This window comes from Carassius gibelio, chromosome B14 (assembly GCF_023724105.1).
Source record: "Carassius gibelio isolate Cgi1373 ecotype wild population from Czech Republic chromosome B14, carGib1.2-hapl.c, whole genome shotgun sequence".
Lineage (NCBI taxonomy): Eukaryota > Metazoa > Chordata > Actinopteri > Cypriniformes > Cyprinidae > Carassius > Carassius gibelio.
The window spans coordinates 21,919,373-21,942,015 of NC_068409.1; the positions used below are offsets into that span (position 1 = coordinate 21,919,373).

Here is a 22,643-nt window from a genome sequence, read left to right on the forward strand (position 1 = left end):
TTGCCTATTTAGTGCTTTGTCTGCCACACTAATGTTACATACTTGGAGTTTCTTTTTTTTATAAAAGTGATTAATTGAATTAATTACTCACATTTAATGCAATTTATTTGTTTTGATCAAATTGAAGCTCAATATTTCTATAAACTGTATGCATGTGCACACTTGTTTTTTGGTTGGATAAGTATCACACCATCTTTTGTAAGTATCGCAGCAGTTTTTTTCATGCAGGAAAAGGGTTGGTTGGGTTTGTGGGTATACTGATTAAAGACGATGAGCTTTGAAGGTTGAGAAGCAGGATATGATTCAGTACACGTTGTTTACTGCCTGCCAACATTTTGCTATTGTATTTGAACTCCCTTTCTATTTATAAATGAATACTACATAGCAAAGATCATTAATTACAAATGGATGCATCTTAAGCAAAGATCACTGCAGAGGGAGTAGAAGATACAACTGCAAACAACACCAGAAATGGGCGGCTCTCCACAGAATTAGAGAAAAAGACAGATAACCATGGATCCAGCGTGCAACACCGGTGCTAGCCAAGCACACAGACACGGACACAAACACACAAGTACTCACAGAAAACACACAGACACACATCTACTCTTACCTTCAGGATATAAGACATCCTCTAAAGAAGCAGATAATGGAGAGAGAATGAAGATGTGTATGAGAATAAAAGAACAGCCTGACAGGAATATAATGGAAAGATCAGTGAGAGGTGAACGTTAACTGTTGCAGAGAATCAGAAAATTTCACATGCATTTCATGGTCGTCACTAACACTTCTTGTAGAAAATCTTGTAGAAAGGCCATGCACATTAATAAGATGTTCGAGTGGGCTTTGGGTAGAGCTAGCTAATCTGCAGCTCAAAGACCACTAAACATTCCACTTAAATCTGAGATAACAACACCTCCACCGCAACCTGTGGTGAAGACGATGAAGGAGGCTGCTGGCTGAAAAACTTTACAGTCAGACTAGCTCTATGTGCATCAGTTTCCTGTTAGGACCACCAAGAATACACAAAGGTAAATTACGCTCCCACTCAAGATCTCTTATGACTGTTTTCCTAAAAGCCTACCTCTTTATAACCTAGCGCAGCGGAGGGCTTGAGGGGCGGCGCTGGTCTGAGACAGCTTAAGGACCATGGCTTGGTGAGTTTAGGGGGTTCGAAAGGTCCTCGGTTAGCCACACCAGAACCGAAACTGTGCAAGTGGTGGGACGACGTGCCAGCCATGGCTGTAGGTTTACCCTCAACACTCTGCTCATGCAAAATACACAAGAAAATAATGATTCAACTGTAGAGGGGCATCATACTGAGAAATAAGGTGCAAAAAAAAAAAAAGGTGTTACCTTCAATATTGTTCCGACTGGACTTCCTTCCTTGCTGTAAGCATGAAGATGCTCTAACCACTCCAGCTGCTCCTGTGCACTACTGCAGAACACCATGGTGCGATCTATTGTCCCTCCTAAAAACACCATCAAAACATGGTTAGCGAAATGGAAGATACAACAAAGCTGCAACTGCTCAAGCTTTTTAGTACGTCTAAATCTTCATGCACTTATGAATGCATCTATGCACTGTTTTAAACTGTTTTAAGGAGTCACTGTGATTTGTTATAACATCGATGGCTCATGTCAAATATGGTCTTTTTGGTCGTCCAATCCTCGCTCAACAAGAAGGGTCACACAGACTCTTGATCACGGTGTATTTAACAACCTCCCTAGATCGGTTGGCAACAATTCTGGTAAAAACAATCTCTCATTTGGATTACTAAATATGCGATCACTTTCCACTAAAGGACCTCTGGTGTACAGTCTGTTGTCTGACTGTAAGTTTGACTATCACTGTTTAACTGAGACATGGTAGACTTTTTTTAATCTAAACCAGTCTGTTCTCCCAGGATATGGTTATGTTTTTTTGAACACTTTCTGAACTCTTGACTTACCTTTGTTCCATGTCTCCTAATGTTATTATGCTGGGTGATTTTAACATTCATATAGATAATGTCAGCAATGCATTTACAAGTTAATTTTTATCATGCTTGGATTGTTTTAGCATGCAGCAATTTAACACTGCCTATTTATTCTAAGGGGTATAGTCTTGATCTTGATTCATCATGATTCATATATGAATAGATTTTTACGTGAACCTCTGGTTTTCTCTCTTCTCTTAAGCAAAGCAGCATGGTCTCGCCCCCTTTTCTGCCTTTTCCAAAGGGCATGGTTTATCTGGGTTTATTTTGTCACAAACCCGTGAAGTAACTTCTTATAGTCCCTACCAGCCGTTTTTGTAGGCATTAAACTGCCAGAATTTTAAATCTCTGTTTGCATTGAACTTTCAGCTTCGTAACTTTACAGTTATTGTTTAGGCTTAAGCAGCAACATTACACACTAACTAATGTTAAAAAAGTGAAATCACAATCAACCACCCCTTAAAGAAATCAGGGGCTGATCCTTTACATTTTGATAATTTTCATCCAATTTAAAATTTACTGTTTATCTCTAAGAAAAGAGTATTGCAATTCAAATTCATGAACATCTCTAATAATAATAATAATAATAATTTGCATGAACAATCTGAATCTGGTTTTCGTTCCACCATAGCACTAAGACTGCTCTTGTCAGAATAACCAATGATCTATTGCAGGCAGCTGACCATACTTTCCCTTCTTGAATTGAGCACTGCCTTTGATACCGTTTCACATAACCAAATTCTTAACAGGTTAGCTTCTATTGGGATTACTGACACACCTCTGTCTTGGTTTAGGTCATATCTTTCTGGATGCACTTAGCGCATTCAATTAAAAAGTTTCAGATCAAGAAAATCTACAGTCACCCAGGGTTCTGTTTTGGGTCCAGAAGTATTTCAGAAATTATATACTCCTTCTTGGTTAAATAATAATAATAATTAAAAAAAAACATGTTATAGGGGTGGGCGATATGAGCCAAAATTCATTTCAATATATTTTACACTGTCCAGATGATATCGAAATTATATTGTGATATGAGAAAAAAAATGACAGACAAAATATTTTATCCTTATATACTAGAAAAAGTGAGGGATTGGACATAGACCTGAAATCATCAATGTTGTAAACATTTGTGCTGCTTAATATTTTTGAGGAAACTATTTTTTCATGATTCTCTTAGTTATGAATATTTGAAATTGTTCTTTAAGTCAGAGCGCTGGAGTTTGCGAGAAACAGAATGGGGCATTCGTTTACTGTCATGGATTTGTTGTGTTGCGTTGCACCGCATGCACAGTAGAGAACATCACTTAATTTATAAGCAGAACCAATTAATTTATATCTCTACATGGCTCCCTGCAATACAACTCTGATTCTTCAATCGTACCATCTACTGGTTATTGATTACAACCATAACTTCTACATCTGTTAGTATAACACTTATACTCACCAAGGCTGCATATATTAGATCAAATTTCAATAAAGTGTAATATTGTGTAATGTTATTAAAATTTAAGATAACTGTTTTTCATTTTAATATAACTTATTAAATTATATGTAATTTTTTCCTGTGATGACAAACCTGATTTTCAGTATCAGTGCAGTCTTTATTAGCACATGATACTTCAGAAATCATAATATGCTGATTTTCTGCTCAATAAACATTTCTTATTATTATCAATGTTGAAAACAGCTGTACTGCTTAATATCTCTGTGGAAACTGGGATACACTTTTCAAGGTTGTTCAGTAAATATAAAGCTGAAAATAACAGCATTTAATTGACACAGGAATCTTTTGTAACATTATAAATGTCTTTACTGTCACATTTTATCAATTTAAAGCAAAAACTTTTGAGCTGTAGTGTAATTCATTATTAACTGATAACAAATTCAGTCAACTCAATAACTGATGCAACCAGTCAGTAAAGCTTTGGAACAGAAACACTGAATTAACCTTTAAGAATATAGTGTAAAAATATACAGTTTAGTCTAGTAAATAGAGTGATTCGGTCAGTTTCTCACAAAGAGCTATAAAGAAGGCTTGGAATATTTCTCACACGTCACTTTGATTATTATAGGGCTTTATTTTGTCCTTTCTGAATCTTATCAGATGTGGTCTTTATGAGCTGTATGTAAAATATTTGCATGAAAAACTGGTTCCACAGGATAAAATAATGACAGTAAAAAAAAGTGAGCAAATAGTGACAATTTTCAATTCTGAGTAGGGATGCTCATATTGACCGTTTAACCGTTAACCGAAAGTAAACATTTTGACCGATTAATACTATCAGTTAAACGGTTTAAAACGTTTTTTTAAGGTTCTTTTTTTTTTTTTTTTTTTTTTTTTGCTGCATGGTTTAAAAATAAAATAGCCTACTATATAGCTTATATTTATTAACTCACGGAGCGCGTCGGCACCCGAGCAAGGGAAGCAAAATGAAGCGAGCGAAAAGAAGCACTTTGTGGGATCATTTTAACAGAAAGGGCGACAATGTTACCTGTAAATTATGCGGCGCTGTATTAAAATACAGCAGTAGCACAAGTACGATTTACGAAGCAAACACCCACGCGCTTCGAGTGATGAAGGGCAACAAACACTGCCCTCCATGTTATCAGGGAGAAGATGCGATGCACGGCGATCTGAGGAGATAACGCACTGATTATCCAGAAGCAGAGGTTGACATCTATATGAGAGATGATCCTCCTTCTCTCGATATTAATCCTCTTGACTGGTGGAAAGCAAATGAAAGGCGCTTCCCGAAGCTGGCCACTAGCGAGACGTTACCAGTGTATTCCCGGTACAACTGTCCCATCGGAGAGGGTGTTTTCTGCCGCGGGTCTAACTGTCAAAAGGCTGCGCTCCAGACTGACCCCACATCACATTGATATGTTGCTTTTTTTTAAATAAAAATTAGACAAGGAGTTGAGGTAGGGCTGCTATTTTTATTTAACGATAAATCTTAGTCTAACGAAAAAAATTCCCGGTTTTTGAAAGCTTCATTCAAACGGATTCAGTGTTTTCTTTTTGTCATCTTAATTTGTTAATTATTTAAGTTTAAAAAATATATTTAGTGTAGGCCTATTGTGTTTTTTATTTGTAAATTTTTTATTCTATTTTTCTCACTGTCAGAAATGCTGCAGGTGCGTGGACATTTTAACTGAAACCGGTTCTGTATGCTGCTGCTGTTTGCACGTTAAAATAAACCCTTTTATATATAAAAAAATGTTTGTATTTTTTTAAAGGGTCACAGATACGCGTCAATTTTATTTGTATTTAATGCCAATTCAATATTATAATCTTATCAGTTAACGGTTAATAATCGATTAACGAGCGGCGGTTGTCGGTCAGGAAAATTAATCGAAATGAGCATCCCTAATTCTGAGTGAACTATTCTTTAATAAATCACACACATACGCTCTACTTGTTAGGTTAAACTCCACTGCTGCCCGCTGCTGTAAAAACAGCTCAGCTACTAGCAGCATTGAAGAAAGCAGCATTAATGACAATGTCAAGTGTACATTGTTCTGTAACCTCTCCAAACTAAAACGGTTTACATGGACTGAAACAAACCTGTGATCTCAAAAGCATAATGGCCTGTCTCTGCATCCTCTGGCTGTCTGGTTACAGTGGTTCCAGTCAGTGGAAGACGTCCCTTTGAAATGAGATTGCGACACAAATGAGAACACTGAAGTTGGCACTTTTTCCTAAATAACACGTGCTCATTGTCATGCACCCAGAAAATAAATGAACTCACCTGGTAAATGAAGCCACTCATTCTGGGGCTGGCAGACAGCATGACTACCACATTAGGAAACAGCATGAAGTATCGCTCTTCCTTTTCCTAGAAAAACAAACAAACACATATGCACATTACATTAAACTTATGCAAAAATAATATGAAATAGCACTACATAAACAATCATGGCACAGATGCAAGTGTACGGCATTACAGCAAACCCTTACAAACACAAACAATGTCTCAACTAACACACGATTTTGGATTGGTGCACGTCTTAATTTTTTTGCTACATTGATTACTCATGATCAACACATATCATACCTTATGTCTAGCAAACCAAGATACTTTTCAGCTAAGCAAAAGAGAGAAAGAGAAAAGCAATACACTGAACAGAAATGGCGGGGAATCACTCCGAATGAATTTAACAAGATAATACTTTCATCAACCTACGATTTTTCTTTCAGCTAACCCTCTTCTGATATAATTAGTGGCTCTATCAGCCCCCCACACAACACTGTTTCCATTAACCAGATCATCAGATTCAAAGGGGGCTTAGGTTCCAGTTAAAAACGCATTCAGTGACCACAGATGCAAAACTTTGCAGGGGGCTTTGAGCTGTTGACACTTAAAGGTTTTCCATTGGTTAGATAAAACGAGTCAAAACAATATCAACAAATTAGTTTGTGCTTCTGGCCGTTATGTTTAAAAGGCCCTGAACAGCACTTTAACACCAAACAACCTTGTTTTGCACAACATTTCAATTAATATTGATTAACATAATCGCTTCATAGATTATTCTTACACTGTGCTAACATCTAACATGCATTTTGCACAAAATAAACAGTGATATAACCACGCAGATGTGAAAACAACATGTCAGGTCGAGTTTAGCTGCCACAATGTTACTTCCTGGTTCTCACCTCATTTGAGCTGCTCTGCATATGGACCTGTGACATGTAGACCACCTGACCCAGTGACTTCATGCTGTCGCCCTCCCAGCCCCGCACCGGCTCCGACAAGATCTGCAACTCCAGGTTCTTTCTTTTACGCAGATCTTGACACTGAGTCTGAAATACACAAACAGACCAATGTGAAAAAAGAATAAGACTTAATTCTTGTTTCACTGAAACGAGAATTGGATACATTAATGTGTTAATATTTCACAGTATGAGTCAGTGTAAAGACAAACCAATGACACATAATGATTCCAGACAATATTGTTTTACAGTCAAGTATTAAGATTCATACCAAGTCAAAAAGGGTTAACAGCTGTGATTTAAACATTTAGAAAATTGTCTTAATTCTCTGAAAAATGTCCCGTTATATGAATTAATTGTCAGACATTTAGAATGCATACACACACAACGGTTTTACAAGTTTGAGGCTGATATGATGTTTTTTTTTGAAAGTCTCTTATTTATTTGATCAAAAATACAGCAATAAATAAAAAAATTATCAAAATCAAACAATATTGCATTTAATATGACTTTTTTCGATTTAGACGCGTTTTAAAATGTAATTTATTCCTGTGATGCAATGTCACTTGATCCTTCAGAAATAATTTAAATATGCAGATTTTCTCCTTTTCTTAGACTTTTTTTTTTTTTTTTGACTACAATTCGGAATTCGAATGTCAAATGGTCGAATCGTTAAAATAGGCATAATTCAAAAACAAACCGCGCTTTCTAACGCACAATAACCTGGAACATGAAATGGTCCTATCGGAGTGGGAGGTCACTTCTCCATATTGTCAGGCATTACGTTCATGTTCCTAACTGATGCTTATTTATCAGCGCGATTTACAATAAAGTGTGCAAATCATCTCATCGGCAAATACCAATATAGGTAACAGAAAAAAAGGATAGGTAAAGGGGGAAGACCAAGTCTACATGACACCTCCACTTGTGAGAACTATGCAGATGGGACTCTCCCTTACTGGTCAGAAAAAAAAACTAAAAGAAAACTGTTCCACAGAGCACAAAGAGTAAAGAAATCACCTACTACTAAAACTTCTTAGCAGACACATTTGACCTGAGAAGCCATTATATATGGAATGACTCATCTTTCCTCAGTATTTTTTATGTTATAAAGGCACTCTTGCAAAACCTTAACCTTTGCATTTCATGTAACAGCGAAATCTCTTCCAACCTGTAAAGTGCAGTGAACCTGCTGTGCGGTCTAGAGAGATGAAGGTAAAAGGGAATTAAAGAGAAAAGATTCTAAATATTTTGCAACATGACAGGAAACATCTCACAGTGGTCAAAACTGAGAGGTCAAAGTGATGAGTGGATTTTATAAAAAGCTTTAGTTGTCAGACAAGGACCAAGATGAAATGGTAAATATGACGGATAACTGTTACATACCACAAGGTTTTTAAAAGCAACAGTCGCTTTGAGAATGTCACTGTAATCTGGATGCGCGTCCTACGAGAAAAAAAAGGAAGATTCTGTAAATGTTATAATTCATGAAAAGACTCAGGAGCGGGCATTCATGGCCATGACGGCTTACGGTTACCTCCACATGTCGCTCAAGCTCCTGCAGCAGGATGGGGTATTTGTCGAGCCTCATGAAGGGTCTGCTCAGGCTGGTGGTGAGGGTCAGGATACCTGGAGCACTGGCGCCCTGACTCTCCATGAACTTGTCCAGCTCCTCACTGTTTAAGGTAATGCAAAGTATTGGAATTAGGTGCCTTTTCTAGTCAATTCAAGTCAAATCACATCAGTATCGAAAACAGTCCCTTCATTTTAAAATTAATGTTCATTTTAAGAATTCTTAGTAACACTTTAGAATAAGGTTCCATTAGTTAATGTTAGTTAACTACTTTCGTTAACATGAACTAAGCAAGAACAATCCTTCTACAGCATTTATAAGTCTTAGTTCATGTTAATTTCAACATTTACTAATGCATTATTTAAATCAAAAGTTGTGCTTGTTAACATTAGTTAATACACTGTGAATTACCATGAACTAACAATGAATAACTGTATTTTCATTAACTAACATTAACGAAGATGAATAAATACAGTAATAAATGTATTATTCATTGTTTGTTCATGTTAATTAATACATTAACTAACATTAACTAATGGAACCTTATTCTAAAGTGTTACAGAATTCTTTAAAATTTATCAAACCTTATTAAAGATAAATATGTGACAACAATATATAATCTGAAAGCTTAATAAATAAGCTTTGCATTGATATATGGTTTGTTATGATAGGACAATATTTGCCCGAGATACAACTATTGAAAATCTGGAATATGAGGGTGCAAAAGAATCTAAATATTCAGAAAATCGCATTTGAAGTTGAACTAACCAAAATTTAAGTTTTGATATATTTACGGTAGGAAATGTAAAAAATATCTTCATGGAACATGATCTTTACTTAATATCCTAATGATTTTTGGCATAAAAGAAAATTGAATAATTATTATTATTATTAATTTTTTTGGCTATTGCTACAAATATACCCCAGCGACTTAAGACTTAAGGTTTTGTGCTCCAGGGTCACATATAGAAATATGAATGCACAACAACTACCATTTAAAAGTTTGAGGTCAGTACATATTTTTTTTAAGCAACTTAATACTTTTATTTGCCAAGGATAAAATAAATTAATCAAAAGTGACAGTAAAGACAAGTACTAATCATTTTTTTCATTTTAATGTTTTTATTTATTTTTTTTATATTAAATTTTAAAAAATGAACCGTTTCCATAAAAAATATTAAACTACTTTATTTAACCTTTGTCAACTCTGGTAATAATAAAGAAAAATTAATATTAGAATGATTTCTGAAGGATCGTGTGACACTGAAAATTCAGCTTTACATCACGCAAATTAATTACATTTAAAAATATATTACAATAGAAAACAGTTATTTTAAATTCTAACAATATTTCTCAATATGAATGTTCGTAATGTATTTTTTGATCAGATAAATCCAGCCTTTGTGAGCATAAGTCTTCTTTTTCCAACCCCAAAATAAAATAAATGCAACAAATACATTTTTCATAAACTAACATTTTAGTTGCATGTTAAAATGTATGTCTTGGCATAATACAAAAAAAATTATAACAATAATAAGAACTCTGCGGCAATCATGCCAAAAGTGCTTTCACATATAACCATAACAATAGCAAGTGTTTTGGGGAAGATGACAGAATACTAGATGCTGAAATGTGATAAACTGAAGTTAGACTTAAGATGAATCATCTGAACACATGCCTTGAATACACGATCGAGCAATGGAAAAATGCTGCAACAATTCTGCAGAGTGATATGCAAGTGAGCAAACACAATCAAAAGTGTGTATTCTGCCTCCATCAGCACAACCACAGCTATAGATATCCTGTTGGGTTAGTGCTGTTTCCTGTGTGTATGAGGCATGCCTTTTCACTCTCTCCTTCTGTCGTGGAGCATTCTGAGGTGGAAGGAGAAAACTAACAGAAACCCTAATGTAGATCATTGTACAGGAAGTGTGTAAAATGTGGCTCAGGCATTTATGAATACCTGTGAAGTTTACTAGTACAAACCAAAAAAAAAAAATGTTTTAATTGAAATAGGGCAGCACTGTTATATGTAAAGGCAAACGGGAGACATGCTTGTTTAGTCACTCAGCTCAGAGAGACATAAGAGAATGAAAGCTTTGTAGTGACACCTGGTGGTTCAACTGGATATTAAAAAAGCAAAGACACTAGTGACACAAAAAAATTGTATTACTAGTGTCAAACAAACGTTTAGCAAGCTTAACAGCGCTAAAGTATTAACAAACTTTGGGAAGTCAACTTACATACAGCATGTAAGATTAAAACAGGAGACAAAATATTTTGTGCCAATTTTTTCTCAATAATTTGTTTTGCCCAGAAACCACTCTTTTGCATGCCTCCTCATGAGCTACACAAAGATGTGCTCAGAATCTATCGATGTATTACTGTTCTCTACAGCTCTCTGTACCAGTATTCAGACTTTACACTAATTCTGTACAGTCCGTAACGTACTTTTTACAAAATTATGCCAAATGATCACTTTAACCCTAAATATGTTCAAACTAATGTCAAATTATAGTAACCCTTTAGAGTAAGATTTGATTTGTTAATATTAGATAACTACTGTACATTAGTAATAGTTAACATAAACTAACAATGAAAATACTTCTAAACCATTTATTAAACTTAGTTACTGTTAATCTCAAAATTTAAGATACATAATTAAAATCAAAAGCAATCTGTTAATATTTTTTAAGTGACCTGAGCTAATCTGAACTAACAATAAACAGCTGTATTTTATTAACTAATGTTAACAAGGAAAATAATACTGTAACTAATGTATTGTTCATTGATAATATTAGCTGATGCATTAACCAATGTTAATTAATGGAACTTTATTGTAAATTGCTAATAATATTAATTTTTAATAGTTAATCAATGCACATACACGTACATAAAGCATATGTTAAATGGAAGCTCAACGGTACTTGCATGACATGCTTGAGCTTCAGTTTACCATATTTTATATGTTCTATTTGATGTGATGATCAATTTTTATATGCCGTCTTCATACGACTTGAATTAAACGGCTTGATTCATTTGCATCACTTTTACAAAGCTTTTGTGGAATGAGCTTCCGATGAATAGTTTAATGAAAAATATCTTAATTTGTGTTTTGGAAGATGACAGTTGTGTGAACTCTGACCTGTGATCGGTCAGCACACAGACTGCAGACGGATGGCTGGAGCAGTAGGACAAGTACAGTGTTCTGATCTGACACATCAGGTTCAGGTAACAGCCGCCAATCCGCTGCTGGCCCTCTGGCATCCTGCAAGACAAAAACACACAGATCAGCCCTGATACATGATCTGACTTTTTATATCTTTAACTTAATGTCAAATAACCAGTGTTAGGGAGTGACTAGTTACATTTAAAAGTGTTATATAAATTCAAGTACCAGTAAATAATAAATGTAACTTATCACTGACACCAATGTATCAGCAGTTTAGGACACATGCTTATTGGATAACTGCTTTTTTGGGTGTATGTATATGCTTTTTTTATTTTTTAGATTAACTATTTTTCCCCCAAGGCTTACTTTTTTTCCTGTCATAGCTATTTGAGCAGTATCAAAGATGTTAAATGATTTCTTGTTATGATTTTAAATCTTTATCTAACCTCAGAATGATCTCAAAGTAAAAAGAGGTGCCAGAGTCTGATTTTGTGGTTACTGTGCTTTAAAATTAAATCATTATAATCATAATTCAAGTGATGAACGATTTTGAAAGTCTGGCAGTAAACAGCGTTGAGTACTACTGTAAACTTAAAGGGACAGTTCTTTATAAATGAATAGTTCTGTCTGGTTTAGACGTTGGAAATGATTAACAGTTGAAAGCATTCGTTAGAAATTTAGCAAAGTAAAAAAACAGTAATAAAATGTGACCCTGGACCACAAAACCATTCATAAGGCTCAGTTTTTTAATTGATTTTACATGTCATCTGAAAGTTAAATAATAATAGATTTTCCATTGATGTATGGTTTGTTAGGATCAGACAATATTTGGCTGAGATACAACTATTTGAAAATCTGGAATCTGAGGGGGCAAAAAAAAATCAAAATACTGAGAAAATCAGTTTATGAGTTGTCCAAATGAAGTCCTTAGCAATGCATATTACTAATCAAAATTATGTTATGATATAGTTACGGTAGGAATTCTACAAAATATCTTCAAGAAACATGATCTGTACCTAATATCCTAATGATTTTTGGCATAAAAGAAAAACTGATCATTTTAAAAATATACCAGTGCTACTTCAGACTTGTTTTGTGCTCCAGGGTCACAAATGAAACCAGCGACATTAATAAAGTAACAGAAACAGCTACACTACGTATAACATTTTAAATAGGGTCACTTGTAATCTGTAACCTAATACATTTCCAAAGTAACCTTGCCAACACTGCAAATAACCTACTGTAGGTTTTAAAATGGAACAGCATAAACATGGACATGTTACAAACATGTGACACAGCCACCAGCAGATGGCGCTGGAATATCAAGGGGTAAGACTTCACCGAAAACAAGATAATCAAGCAGTCATTTGAGCATATGAATACTGAAATAAAGACACTTAAATGCAGCTTACTTGGAGCACTCCTCTAAGGCAAGACACAGTCCCTGTTGGAACGAGAGGATGTCCTCTAAATTCCCGTTCAGACTGGAGCAGTCCGCACTAGACAGCCTGCAGAGAGACGACACAAGAGTCATTATGCGCATGGGTTTTTATTGACCGCCCCAGTTTCCCAAAATGTCAATCGGCTTTGATATCAAAGGCTCGCTAAAGCATGGTAACGTCTGAGCTGTCCTCTTACTTGTCGCTGGTCTGCAGAGGGCGCAGGTAGCAGCCCAGAACCGTCTGCAGTTCCTTAACAAACTCTCTCTCATGCTCCAAGATGTCTTGCACCACCTGAGAGACAAACAAATGACTTAAAATAAGAAAATACAACTCCTTTACATGTCATTTTTGGAATCTGCTCCCGCCTTTAAAAGAACTTACCACACTGTAATAATTTTTAGTCAACTGAGGAACGTCAGGTCCTTTTACCGCTTTCGGAGAAATCGGCTTCTCTGGAGATAAAAAAAAAGAAAGGGAAACCCGTTTCATTTCATTGTGTTCACTAGAGCAAAACGTTTGTAACTATGCAAAGATGTAAGACAGTATCCTGTACTGTCCACTCACCACATGGCTTGACCTCCCGGACGTAATTGCTAGGGAACCAGCCGGTTTTGCCGTTAAGGGTTCCCTCCCACCATCCACCATCCTCCTGGCGTGTGACATGGATCAACTCGCCCTTGTTGAAAGACAGCTCGTCCTCATTGTTCTGCTTGAAATTAAAGCGTGCCTTGACCACCAGCTGCCCGCCACCTCCATTCTCTGACATTTCCTGGACACAACAGCAGCAGGTGAAGAACCTCCGTACTGAGTCTTAATTTAATGATCATTTTAACGGTGATCACAACAACACGAGAATTTCTGCACGCCAGAGATCTACAGCAAAATCGGCATCTATTCACATCTAGAAGTCAATAATTAATGTCTTGAGAAAATACTAAGATCCTGGACAAACCCTTAATAATGACAATAAGAAGTCTAATGGAAGCTAGTTCTAATATTAAATTATAAGGGCTGGGAAAAACTAACTCTCTGATAACTATGAGGTTATCACAATAATGTTATAATAGAGAAAGAAATCTGAACAATGAATTAAAATGACTACAGAAAAATATAATGCAGAATGCACTGATTATTTTATTTATTTATTTTTTTCTGTTATGTTTTGAAATTAACTGAAGAAAGTAAATTACCTTTTAAATAACTTCACAGATTTTTTGTTGTTATAATAGACCAACGGTTATCAGCATTTACAGCAGTGGATTTATTTCTTACCAAAGCTTTTGACTGCCTCCGTAAAGACCTGCTGGACTTTAGGTTGGGAACAGCTTGTGAAGGGGCTGACAGGCTAGGAGCAGAGCCACTGGACTGGGAACATGATCTTTTAGGGGTATCTGGATACAGTGAGAAAATAAGTGAAGTTTTAACAATACACAAAATAAAATTTATAACTGATAGCATTTCTCACTGACATTCAAATGACTTCATGCCACATGACAATGTCACACCGTATTATGTTGTATGATTTATTGTCACATCATATTTCACGTCATGAAGTGTAAAAATTTGTTTAACCACATCTAACATTAGGGACACAGGGATTCACACAACTAGATTCACTACTGTTTAAAAGTTTGTCAGGTTTTTTCAGCAAGGATGCATTAAATTGATCAAAAGTGACAGTAAAGTCATATGTAATGTTACAAAATATTTCTATTTCAAATAAATACTGTCCTTTAGGAATTTCTATTATTTCACAATATAACGCTGTATTTTTGATCAAATAAATGCAGCCATGGTCAGACTTTTCAATGACAGTCTGTTTTTTTTTTTTTTAAGGCAAGGCCAGGCGAGTTTATTTATATAATCACATTTCATACACAATCTTACAATTCAAAGTGCTTTACATAAAAAGTAATTAATATAATCATGAAAATTAATCATGTTAACTTGATAATGATTGTCACACAAAATTCCATTAGCAAATACTGTGGAAAATTCAGTTCAACTGACTTCTCCAGCTTGAATCATTTGACAAAAAATATAAAATGTGTATTACAATTACTTTTTTTTTTACTATGCATTACACTAGGGACATAAAATGTAGTACAGAGTAAAGTCAGGTCACTCGATTATCTTTAAACATCCCAATTAGAGCACGCACTCACTCACTTCTAATTCTGTGGTGTCTGTGACGTGAAACCATCAATAGTCCACAGCTCAATTCACTTGCATATGGGTCACAACAACAAACAACTGCTGAAAGCAGCCAGACACATCCTCTCTAATGTATCAAAGAGAAGTCAGTCTATAGACATAATGTAGTCTCCAGTCTAACCAAAGCAAGGCCTGAAACTCTATAACATACCGGTAGTATAGTATTTATTTAAAGAAATTCACAAAAACCAAATTGCATACTCATGTCAAATCTTAGCAGGCAGATTAGCTTGTATTAATTTGCTATGAGCAATCTGTCATTCATAAGTATAGGGAGATAAGCTATGAGGAGCAATGCCCTATTTAGTGATTGAAGAAAACCGTCAGGTGCCCCGTTTGCTGCACTCTGGGTCCTGAGAGCTCCAGCGCTGCAGGGGCCTCCGGGGCTCTTCACTGACTCACACTCTGCTCCATCTACACAATAAAAGCTCAGCATGTCTGCTGGATTTCACGGCAGACTTTCCGAACACCCACAGTGTACAAACAGTGTGTGAACCTGCTCCAAGCCTTCCTCAGCCAACACAACAGAGACCCCAGATAAGGCCAGGCGAGGGAACGTCTTTTCTATGCCTTAAGCACACTTCAGAGTGAAAACCTCACTGTTTCATCACAGAGATCGTTTCAACACAAATCCAGTCAAATCTATCTGCCCCCGCTTGATCTGCACTCATTAGTGAGTCATTCTTAAGAACTAACACATCTTTTTAATCTTACTTTAATATAGAGTTTGCAAAGCTATTTGCAAACATTTGAAGTTGGATCAATAGTTAGCAAGAATCCATATTAATAATGAATTAATTAATATGAGAGAAGTGTTGTTTGCAATGGCAAGCGGTCCTAGTTAGAGAGGAAATTAATTAAAAAAAGGATATTCTTGAAATATGTTAAACATAACATTGATCCAAACATTAATGCCTTTTAATGTAATATGAATAATAAGAAATACCTTCTTAATGATAAGAAATATTAATAATAATAGATTACAAAAAACATTGCATTACTTTTAAATAAATACAATCTATCATTCATATTATATTGATATTTTAATATCAAGCAAGTGCCAGTAAAGACATTTATAACGTTACAAAAGATTTCTATTTCAAATGAAAGGGTTAGATCACCAAAAAATTAAAATTAGCTTGTGATTTACTTACCCTCGAGGCATCCTAGTTGTATATGACTTTCTTTTTCCAGACAAATCCAATATGTGTTATATTAAAAACTGTCCTGGATCCTCCAAGCGTTATCATAACAGTGGGCAGGTGTTTTGGTTCAACAGTCCAAAAGAAGTCAAATAAAGTGTGTGCATCCATAATAAAACATGCCTCTGGGGTTGTGAATAAAGGCCTCCTGTGGCGAATCCATGCGAATTAGTAAGAAAAATATCCATCTATTAAAAGTAATAAACAATTCTCTCTCACTTCAATCAAAAGTGGTACTCGCAAGTCGTCCCAGCGGATAACGTAGTCAGATCATGATCAGTGACGAACGCGGAGACAAAAACAAAACAACACACCAGTCACGAATAAAAAGCAGAAAATGAGGATTTGTAAAGAAAAATGACAGAAGATTTTGATACAAGCCATGAGAAGACTGGTTTTCCTTTGCTAAAAGTAAGGAAACTTTATTTCCTTTGCTCCTGTAAACAAACTCGGGAAACTAGCATAGTCAACTAATCATCCACCTGGATCAGCTTCCACGTACAACAGTTAGATGAAACGAGACAGAAGTGTTTATAACATTTGAAATATGGATAATTTTCGTACAAAAATGCATGGATATGCCTTTATTCACCCCCCCGGGGCTGTGTGAGGCACATTTTATTATTGATCTGCGCACTTTATTTGAAGTCTTTTGGACTGCTGAACAAACACACCCACCTACTGCAATGATAACACTTGTAGAAGCCAGGACATTTTTTAATACATCTCCGACTGGATTCGTCTGAAAGAAGAAAGTCATATTCACCTAGGATGCCTCGAGAATGAGAAAATCACCGGCTAATTTTCATTTTTGGGTGAACTATCCCTTAAACGCTATTTTTTAACTCATTAAAGAATTCCTTTTAAAAATGTATCATGGCTTCCACAAAAATATTGAGCAGCGCAACAAAAAAGAACCAAATCAGTATATTAGAATGATTTCTGAAGGACCATCTGACACTGAAAGAGAAAACATAGAAAACTTTTATTTTGAACTGCAATATTTAAAAAGAAAATTACTGTTTTAACTATTTTGATCCAATGAAAGCAGCCTGGGTAAGGCTTCTTTATTTATAAAATAAAAAAGGGTCTTACTGACCCAACCATTAGAATGGTGTGTGTATAGATATAAATATTGTTGATGTGTAAAACTGTTGTGAAGCAGTCCTGTGGGATTTGAAGAAGACTTGTGCAATAACAAGGAGGACGCACTCTCCTCTAAAAGCAACCGAAACCAGGAGCTTTGGGAAACATGACAAGGAAGCAAAACCTGAGAATAACTACATGCCTCATGGATTCCGCATGCTTATGCAGATGCAGTCAGCCGCCTGAACAGGCCCTACAAAAAGCAACTGTTTTTAGCCTCCAGTAGTAGAGAGCAGCTGCTGCTGAAAGACACAGATGCGGGTACGACCCCAGACAAATCACCTCTTTACGTTCACAGAGCAAATACAAGAGGTCAGTCATCCTCATCCTGAGGAAAAATGCGATTTGTATCTCATGTTTACTTCACATTAAAAGGCAGATAGAAAGAGATAAACTTGCATGGGCATGTGATATCCATCCTTTCCTTATTCGCAGGCTTCTAAAAATGAACTTCAACTGATAATGGAACTAAAATATGTTTACTGAACCTCTTTAGAATCGAATTATTATACCTACTTAGAAAAACAAAACTCGTTGATGCTAGCGGGATGAAGGACAGTTGTTGCAACAGGTTCTAATGGAACACGCAACAGGAAAGACATGGCTCATTTCCACTAAGCCACAACACTGAGAGTCTATTGAGTGCCTAGGATCCTGCTTGTAAACAGAGACATTCTTTATAGTTCATAGTGACCACCAGGAGCTAATTTTCCAAAAATCTCCAGCACACTACAGCATGTGTTAAAGACCGCCTGTGTTAACGTGACTTCCACTTGGTGTTAACAAATTTAGGCTATATCGAAGTCTGGATTCTCCTTAGATTTTGTCTTCTGTTTTATTTTCTTCTGCTTAATCCAATTGATAAATAATTGATACATTTTGCAACATCAACACGGTTATTGAACTAAATGGAATCAACATTGCCTAAACTTGTTTTATAATGAATGAACTTCACACTACTTTTGAGTTAAACTGGACCAACACTGAACTGTCTGAAGCTGAATAATTAACACCACTGACTTCTTTATCACAGAATTTGGATATGCCTTATTTTTTTATGTTTGCATGAATGATTCTGTTTAATATTTGTGAAGCTGCTTTGAAATGATCTCTATCGTATAAAGCGCAATAAAAAAAATAAATGTGACTTTGAGAGGAAACTCACCAATGACAACACAAAGCCGATGCTTACGGTACTCAAGGAAAGAAAAGATATATGGGAAGAACACATGACCGAAACATAATAAATTACCTTGAGTGGCGATGTTCACTGCTGAGAGTGTCGACAGAACCTTGCTGAAGTTCTCGCCAGTATATAAACTTTCTGGATCAAAGCCCTACGAGACAGACACAAGTCAAACACAAGAAACAACTGTCCACAGACAGTGCCAGAAGCTGCAGAAGTAGGTCAGAAATCAGAGGAGACTCGGGTTTTATCTAAACATAAAAAAAAACATATGCATATTTTACACAACCAGTTACATTTTTTTAAAAAATGCAAAGACAATAACATGAACATTTAATTGAACTCCCTGAAAACTGGGTCATCAACAACAAAAACACACTTTCATTTTTTAAACACTATATAGAAAAATAAAATCATAAAAGATTAAAATCATATAGAATTTTGCATGCGCCATTGATATATAACATCTCATTTGATTGATGCAATGATCCATATCAAATTATCATGACACCCTGGTAAAAAAAATTCACTGGTTTGGAAAATAAACCTCAGTGTGACCCACATTTTGATGCTGGTTTGGCATTTGGTCTGCAGGCCCTGTCAGACGCTGGGTACAGACAGCTATCCCCTTTCTTGCTTAGGATACGGTTTCATGTTTTAAATAAAACATAATAGCGTTTACACAGCAATGAAAGAAGCATCTGTTTTTTTTTTTTTATTTGCTGAACACTATTTTGCTATAGAGGCTGCAACAAGACGAACAGTCAGTGCAGTTTTAAGATTACATTTGCTTTGGGACATTTGCTAATTGTTGTTTGCATTTCTCTCTCATCAATAATGTAACAAGGCACATATCAAGCCTTAGCTTGTGTTACGATACTTCTCGTTTTCAGCTCATTTAAAAGCAGAAGTGAAAGTTATGCGACTTGCTTCTCTGTCTAGTCACACGACTTGCATCAACCATATGCCTTTCAAAGAGAATGAGACAGGAGCTTTCTTAAAAATATATTTCTATGATTATATTGTTAAAATTTAGTTTATACAGTATATATATATATATATATATATATATATATATATATATATATATATATATATATATATATATATATATATAATTTTTTTTTGAATAATTTTACCTTTTATAATTTCCAAAGTAATGGTGGACCTAATAAAATCTGTTTAACAAAATGTAATTGGCAGACAAAAATGTATAGCAGACAATTAATGTAGAATAAGAAGCAAAATAAATAAAAGTTGTTCAAATGAGTCGTCTGTTCGAATACACTGGCACATGGAGATTTTGTTTTTGTGTGCAGTTCTCAATAACGGGACAGTTCAATAACAACATGTGCATTATTTCTGTCTAATCAAGCTCCAAAAATAACATTTACAAATCAGGTAAACATGAGTTTATGCCGTGGCATAATTGTTCACCATATATGAACAGTTTACCACTCTGTAACCAGATTTTGATCATAGCTTTAGTCCAATAAAACTGTCACTGTAGAGGGTGTGGCATCATAGTTTGTGTGCAGAGCTTGCAGACTGACAATGTTTACTGTGATAGTTATTATGCCTGACCATTTTCTTGAAAGGGTCTGTAATGCTGCTGTAGAACATATAATAACCATAATAAATGAAATGCACAAGCGAAAGAGCTAGTATTTTGTGCAATCTTGTTTAACGGCATATTTTAAGATCACATGTTCAATACCAAAACAAAACCCTGCTATTTATTTGCCTGTCCTCAGGGTGACCGAAACTAAAATAGATGGGCTGAAGGAAGAAGAACTCTGCATAAATGCATAATATAAATAATTGAGAATATGTTATGCAAATCATTCCTTCATAAAATCAATGTTTATGACTACAGCTTCAGTCTGAACTGTATTTATACACTATAGAACACATTTAGGTTTATTTATGATGCACTTCTACCTAAAAGACTGATATATCTTCAGCCTACAAGCAAAATATTAATACACACTCAGCTGTTTTTCTCAAAGGCATGACCCTTGATTAGCAAAACGTTGCATTTGTGTGATCCCAGCTCACTTATGCACAGAATTTAAAAAAAAAAAAATGATCTTACCTCAACCTTTAGAGACTGGCATCCTTTTAGAAACTCTCGAATGTTTGCAATGCAGTCCGCTTCGCATCTGGGTTCAGTTGAATACTGAAAACCAATGGAAGAATGGCGATGTCAATAATCTCAACTTTTGCTTCGAGCTCACTGCCAGGCACAGAACCACCTGAGATCAACAAGATCTCGTTTTTTTTAAGTAAATGTCAACCTAGCCTGTCAGCCACATTGTACCCTGCCACTGCTGTCCAGTGTCGCATGCTAAATGTCTTTGGCGTTGAGTTTACTAAGTAACTGTTTCTTTGCCTCCTGTTACACAGACAGCCAGCCAGAGTCTATGCTAGATCTCATCGGGCCCTGTAGCACCAGGAAAAGATTTTTTGGAGGAAGTGACGATGTTTGCTCAGCAAGATTCTACTTGGACCGTTTACTCAGTAGTGATGGCAAGTCCGATTCATTTCCGCGAATCGGTTCCTTCGATCTTTCCAAACAGTTTCGTTCAAAGAATCGTCTCAAAAATCTATTTTTTGCGCATTGATGTCATTGATGGGAAATCCAGGCGTGGTATTTCATATGTCATAAATAAATGTGCACTGTATTCAGTGTGTCTGTTAGCGGCAAACATTCAGCTCGTAATAAAAGTAATTAAATAAAATCAGCATTAATTCATTAATTTACATATATCGGCTGAAAGATAACCCCCCCCCCCCAAGAATCGTTCAGCCCCGTTTCACGAACCGACTAATCTGATTCATTAAAAAGATCCGACTCAAACGAATGATTCAATCACTAATGTAAATACATTCAACCATATAAAATCAGTTTGAAGCGACGTGTTAAATCAGTAAAGCGGCATGAAGCATTTCAAATAAACGTAAAAAAATTAAGAAAGGAAGAAAAGAACCAAGACTTATAATAAGCCTTTTATAAAACTGAGAAACTTCTAACGTTACAAGTTGTTGAAACGATCAGCACATTCGTCAAACTTTTCAATGATCTCTATATTTTCGCCCCTTGATCAAACCACGGATTTAGAGCGCTTAATTTAAAATAATTTCAACAAAATGTATTCCGAAGATAATCCAAATGCAAACCTTAAGTTATCTTAAAAATAGAGGGACCTTATGTGCCAAGGGGGAGCTGGATTGGTTAGCAGCAGAGGCATGCAGACAGACAATAATCTCAGATTTGACTTACATAGTTAAATACGGCTTTTACAAACGATAGAACGTTTCTTTACAAATGTTCTTGGTATTTTGTAATGAAGGGAAGATCGACAAGTTTTTATTTATTTTTTTGAAAATGCGAGAATGCGGAACAATTTCTCATGTAACAGGAAGTCAGATTCTCTATCTCGATTAAAAGTGTCCCGAATAATAATGATAATAACAAAACAAAGTTAAATGCATTTTCTTGCTGAAAATTGTTTCTAATTGTAATGTATCTTTACAAAATGCAGTGCATCTCAAAGGGTTACTTGTAACAGCGAGCGATCCGGCATTACGCATCGTGCGCCGTCAATTCCGCATGGCTTTATCAGATACTTTTGCATTTATGAAAATTTTCAATTCACTAAACTGCGACGATTTATTAAAGGAAACATACATGTGCATTATCGATTACCTTTAAGATGGCTCCAGGTAGCACTCGCTCCATAAGCTTACACAGGACGACCCCATCTCTGAGAGATGTTTTCAGAAATTCCTCCGGATCAGCGATATTCTTTTTGGGTGAATTAAGCACGCCTAATGTTATTAGCCACGTAACAGCCTGCTCCTCGGGATTCATAGTTTTAGGCTCAATGGGCCTTTCAGATTTAGCTGCACCCTTGGTGCGCCAGCTGTCACTATTTGTGTTGAGATGCTACCCACATCCGTCGCGCTTCTGCTTTTCACTGATGTTACAACGACCATTCACCCGGCAACTTAGTTC

The 22,643-nt window shown here is 35.7% G+C and overlaps 1 protein-coding gene across 2 annotated transcripts in view; it reads right to left on the reverse strand.

Annotated features, from left to right (window-relative positions):
• The window catches only part of LOC127971807 (rho guanine nucleotide exchange factor 6), a 28,717-nt gene extending 6,076 nt beyond the window's left edge, over positions 1–22,641 (reverse strand). The window contains exons 1-17 of one of the 2 annotated variants that reach the window (XM_052575039.1): positions 22,335–22,625; positions 20,721–20,804; positions 18,692–18,776; positions 14,150–14,268; positions 13,442–13,646; positions 13,259–13,329; positions 13,074–13,168; positions 12,848–12,943; positions 11,409–11,531; positions 8,228–8,366; positions 8,077–8,136; positions 6,634–6,780; positions 5,729–5,815; positions 5,545–5,626; positions 1,357–1,472; positions 1,085–1,264; positions 614–634 (exon numbers count right to left, since the gene is read on the reverse strand). In XM_052575039.1, the coding sequence (XP_052430999.1) occupies positions 614–634; positions 1,085–1,264; positions 1,357–1,472; positions 5,545–5,626; positions 5,729–5,815; positions 6,634–6,780; positions 8,077–8,136; positions 8,228–8,366; positions 11,409–11,531; positions 12,848–12,943; positions 13,074–13,168; positions 13,259–13,329; positions 13,442–13,646; positions 14,150–14,268; positions 18,692–18,776; positions 20,721–20,804; positions 22,335–22,499 (1,875 nt within the window). In that variant the 5' untranslated portion in view covers positions 22,500–22,625. Of the gene's footprint in view, positions 1–613; positions 635–1,084; positions 1,265–1,356; positions 1,473–5,544; positions 5,627–5,728; positions 5,816–6,633; positions 6,781–8,076; positions 8,137–8,227; positions 8,367–11,408; positions 11,532–12,847; positions 12,944–13,073; positions 13,169–13,258; positions 13,330–13,441; positions 13,647–14,149; positions 14,269–18,691; positions 18,777–20,720; positions 20,805–22,334 lie in introns of both variants that reach the window. The other variant, XM_052575040.1, reaches the window with a different exon arrangement.
• Between the last annotated feature and the right edge of the window lie 2 nt (positions 22,642–22,643).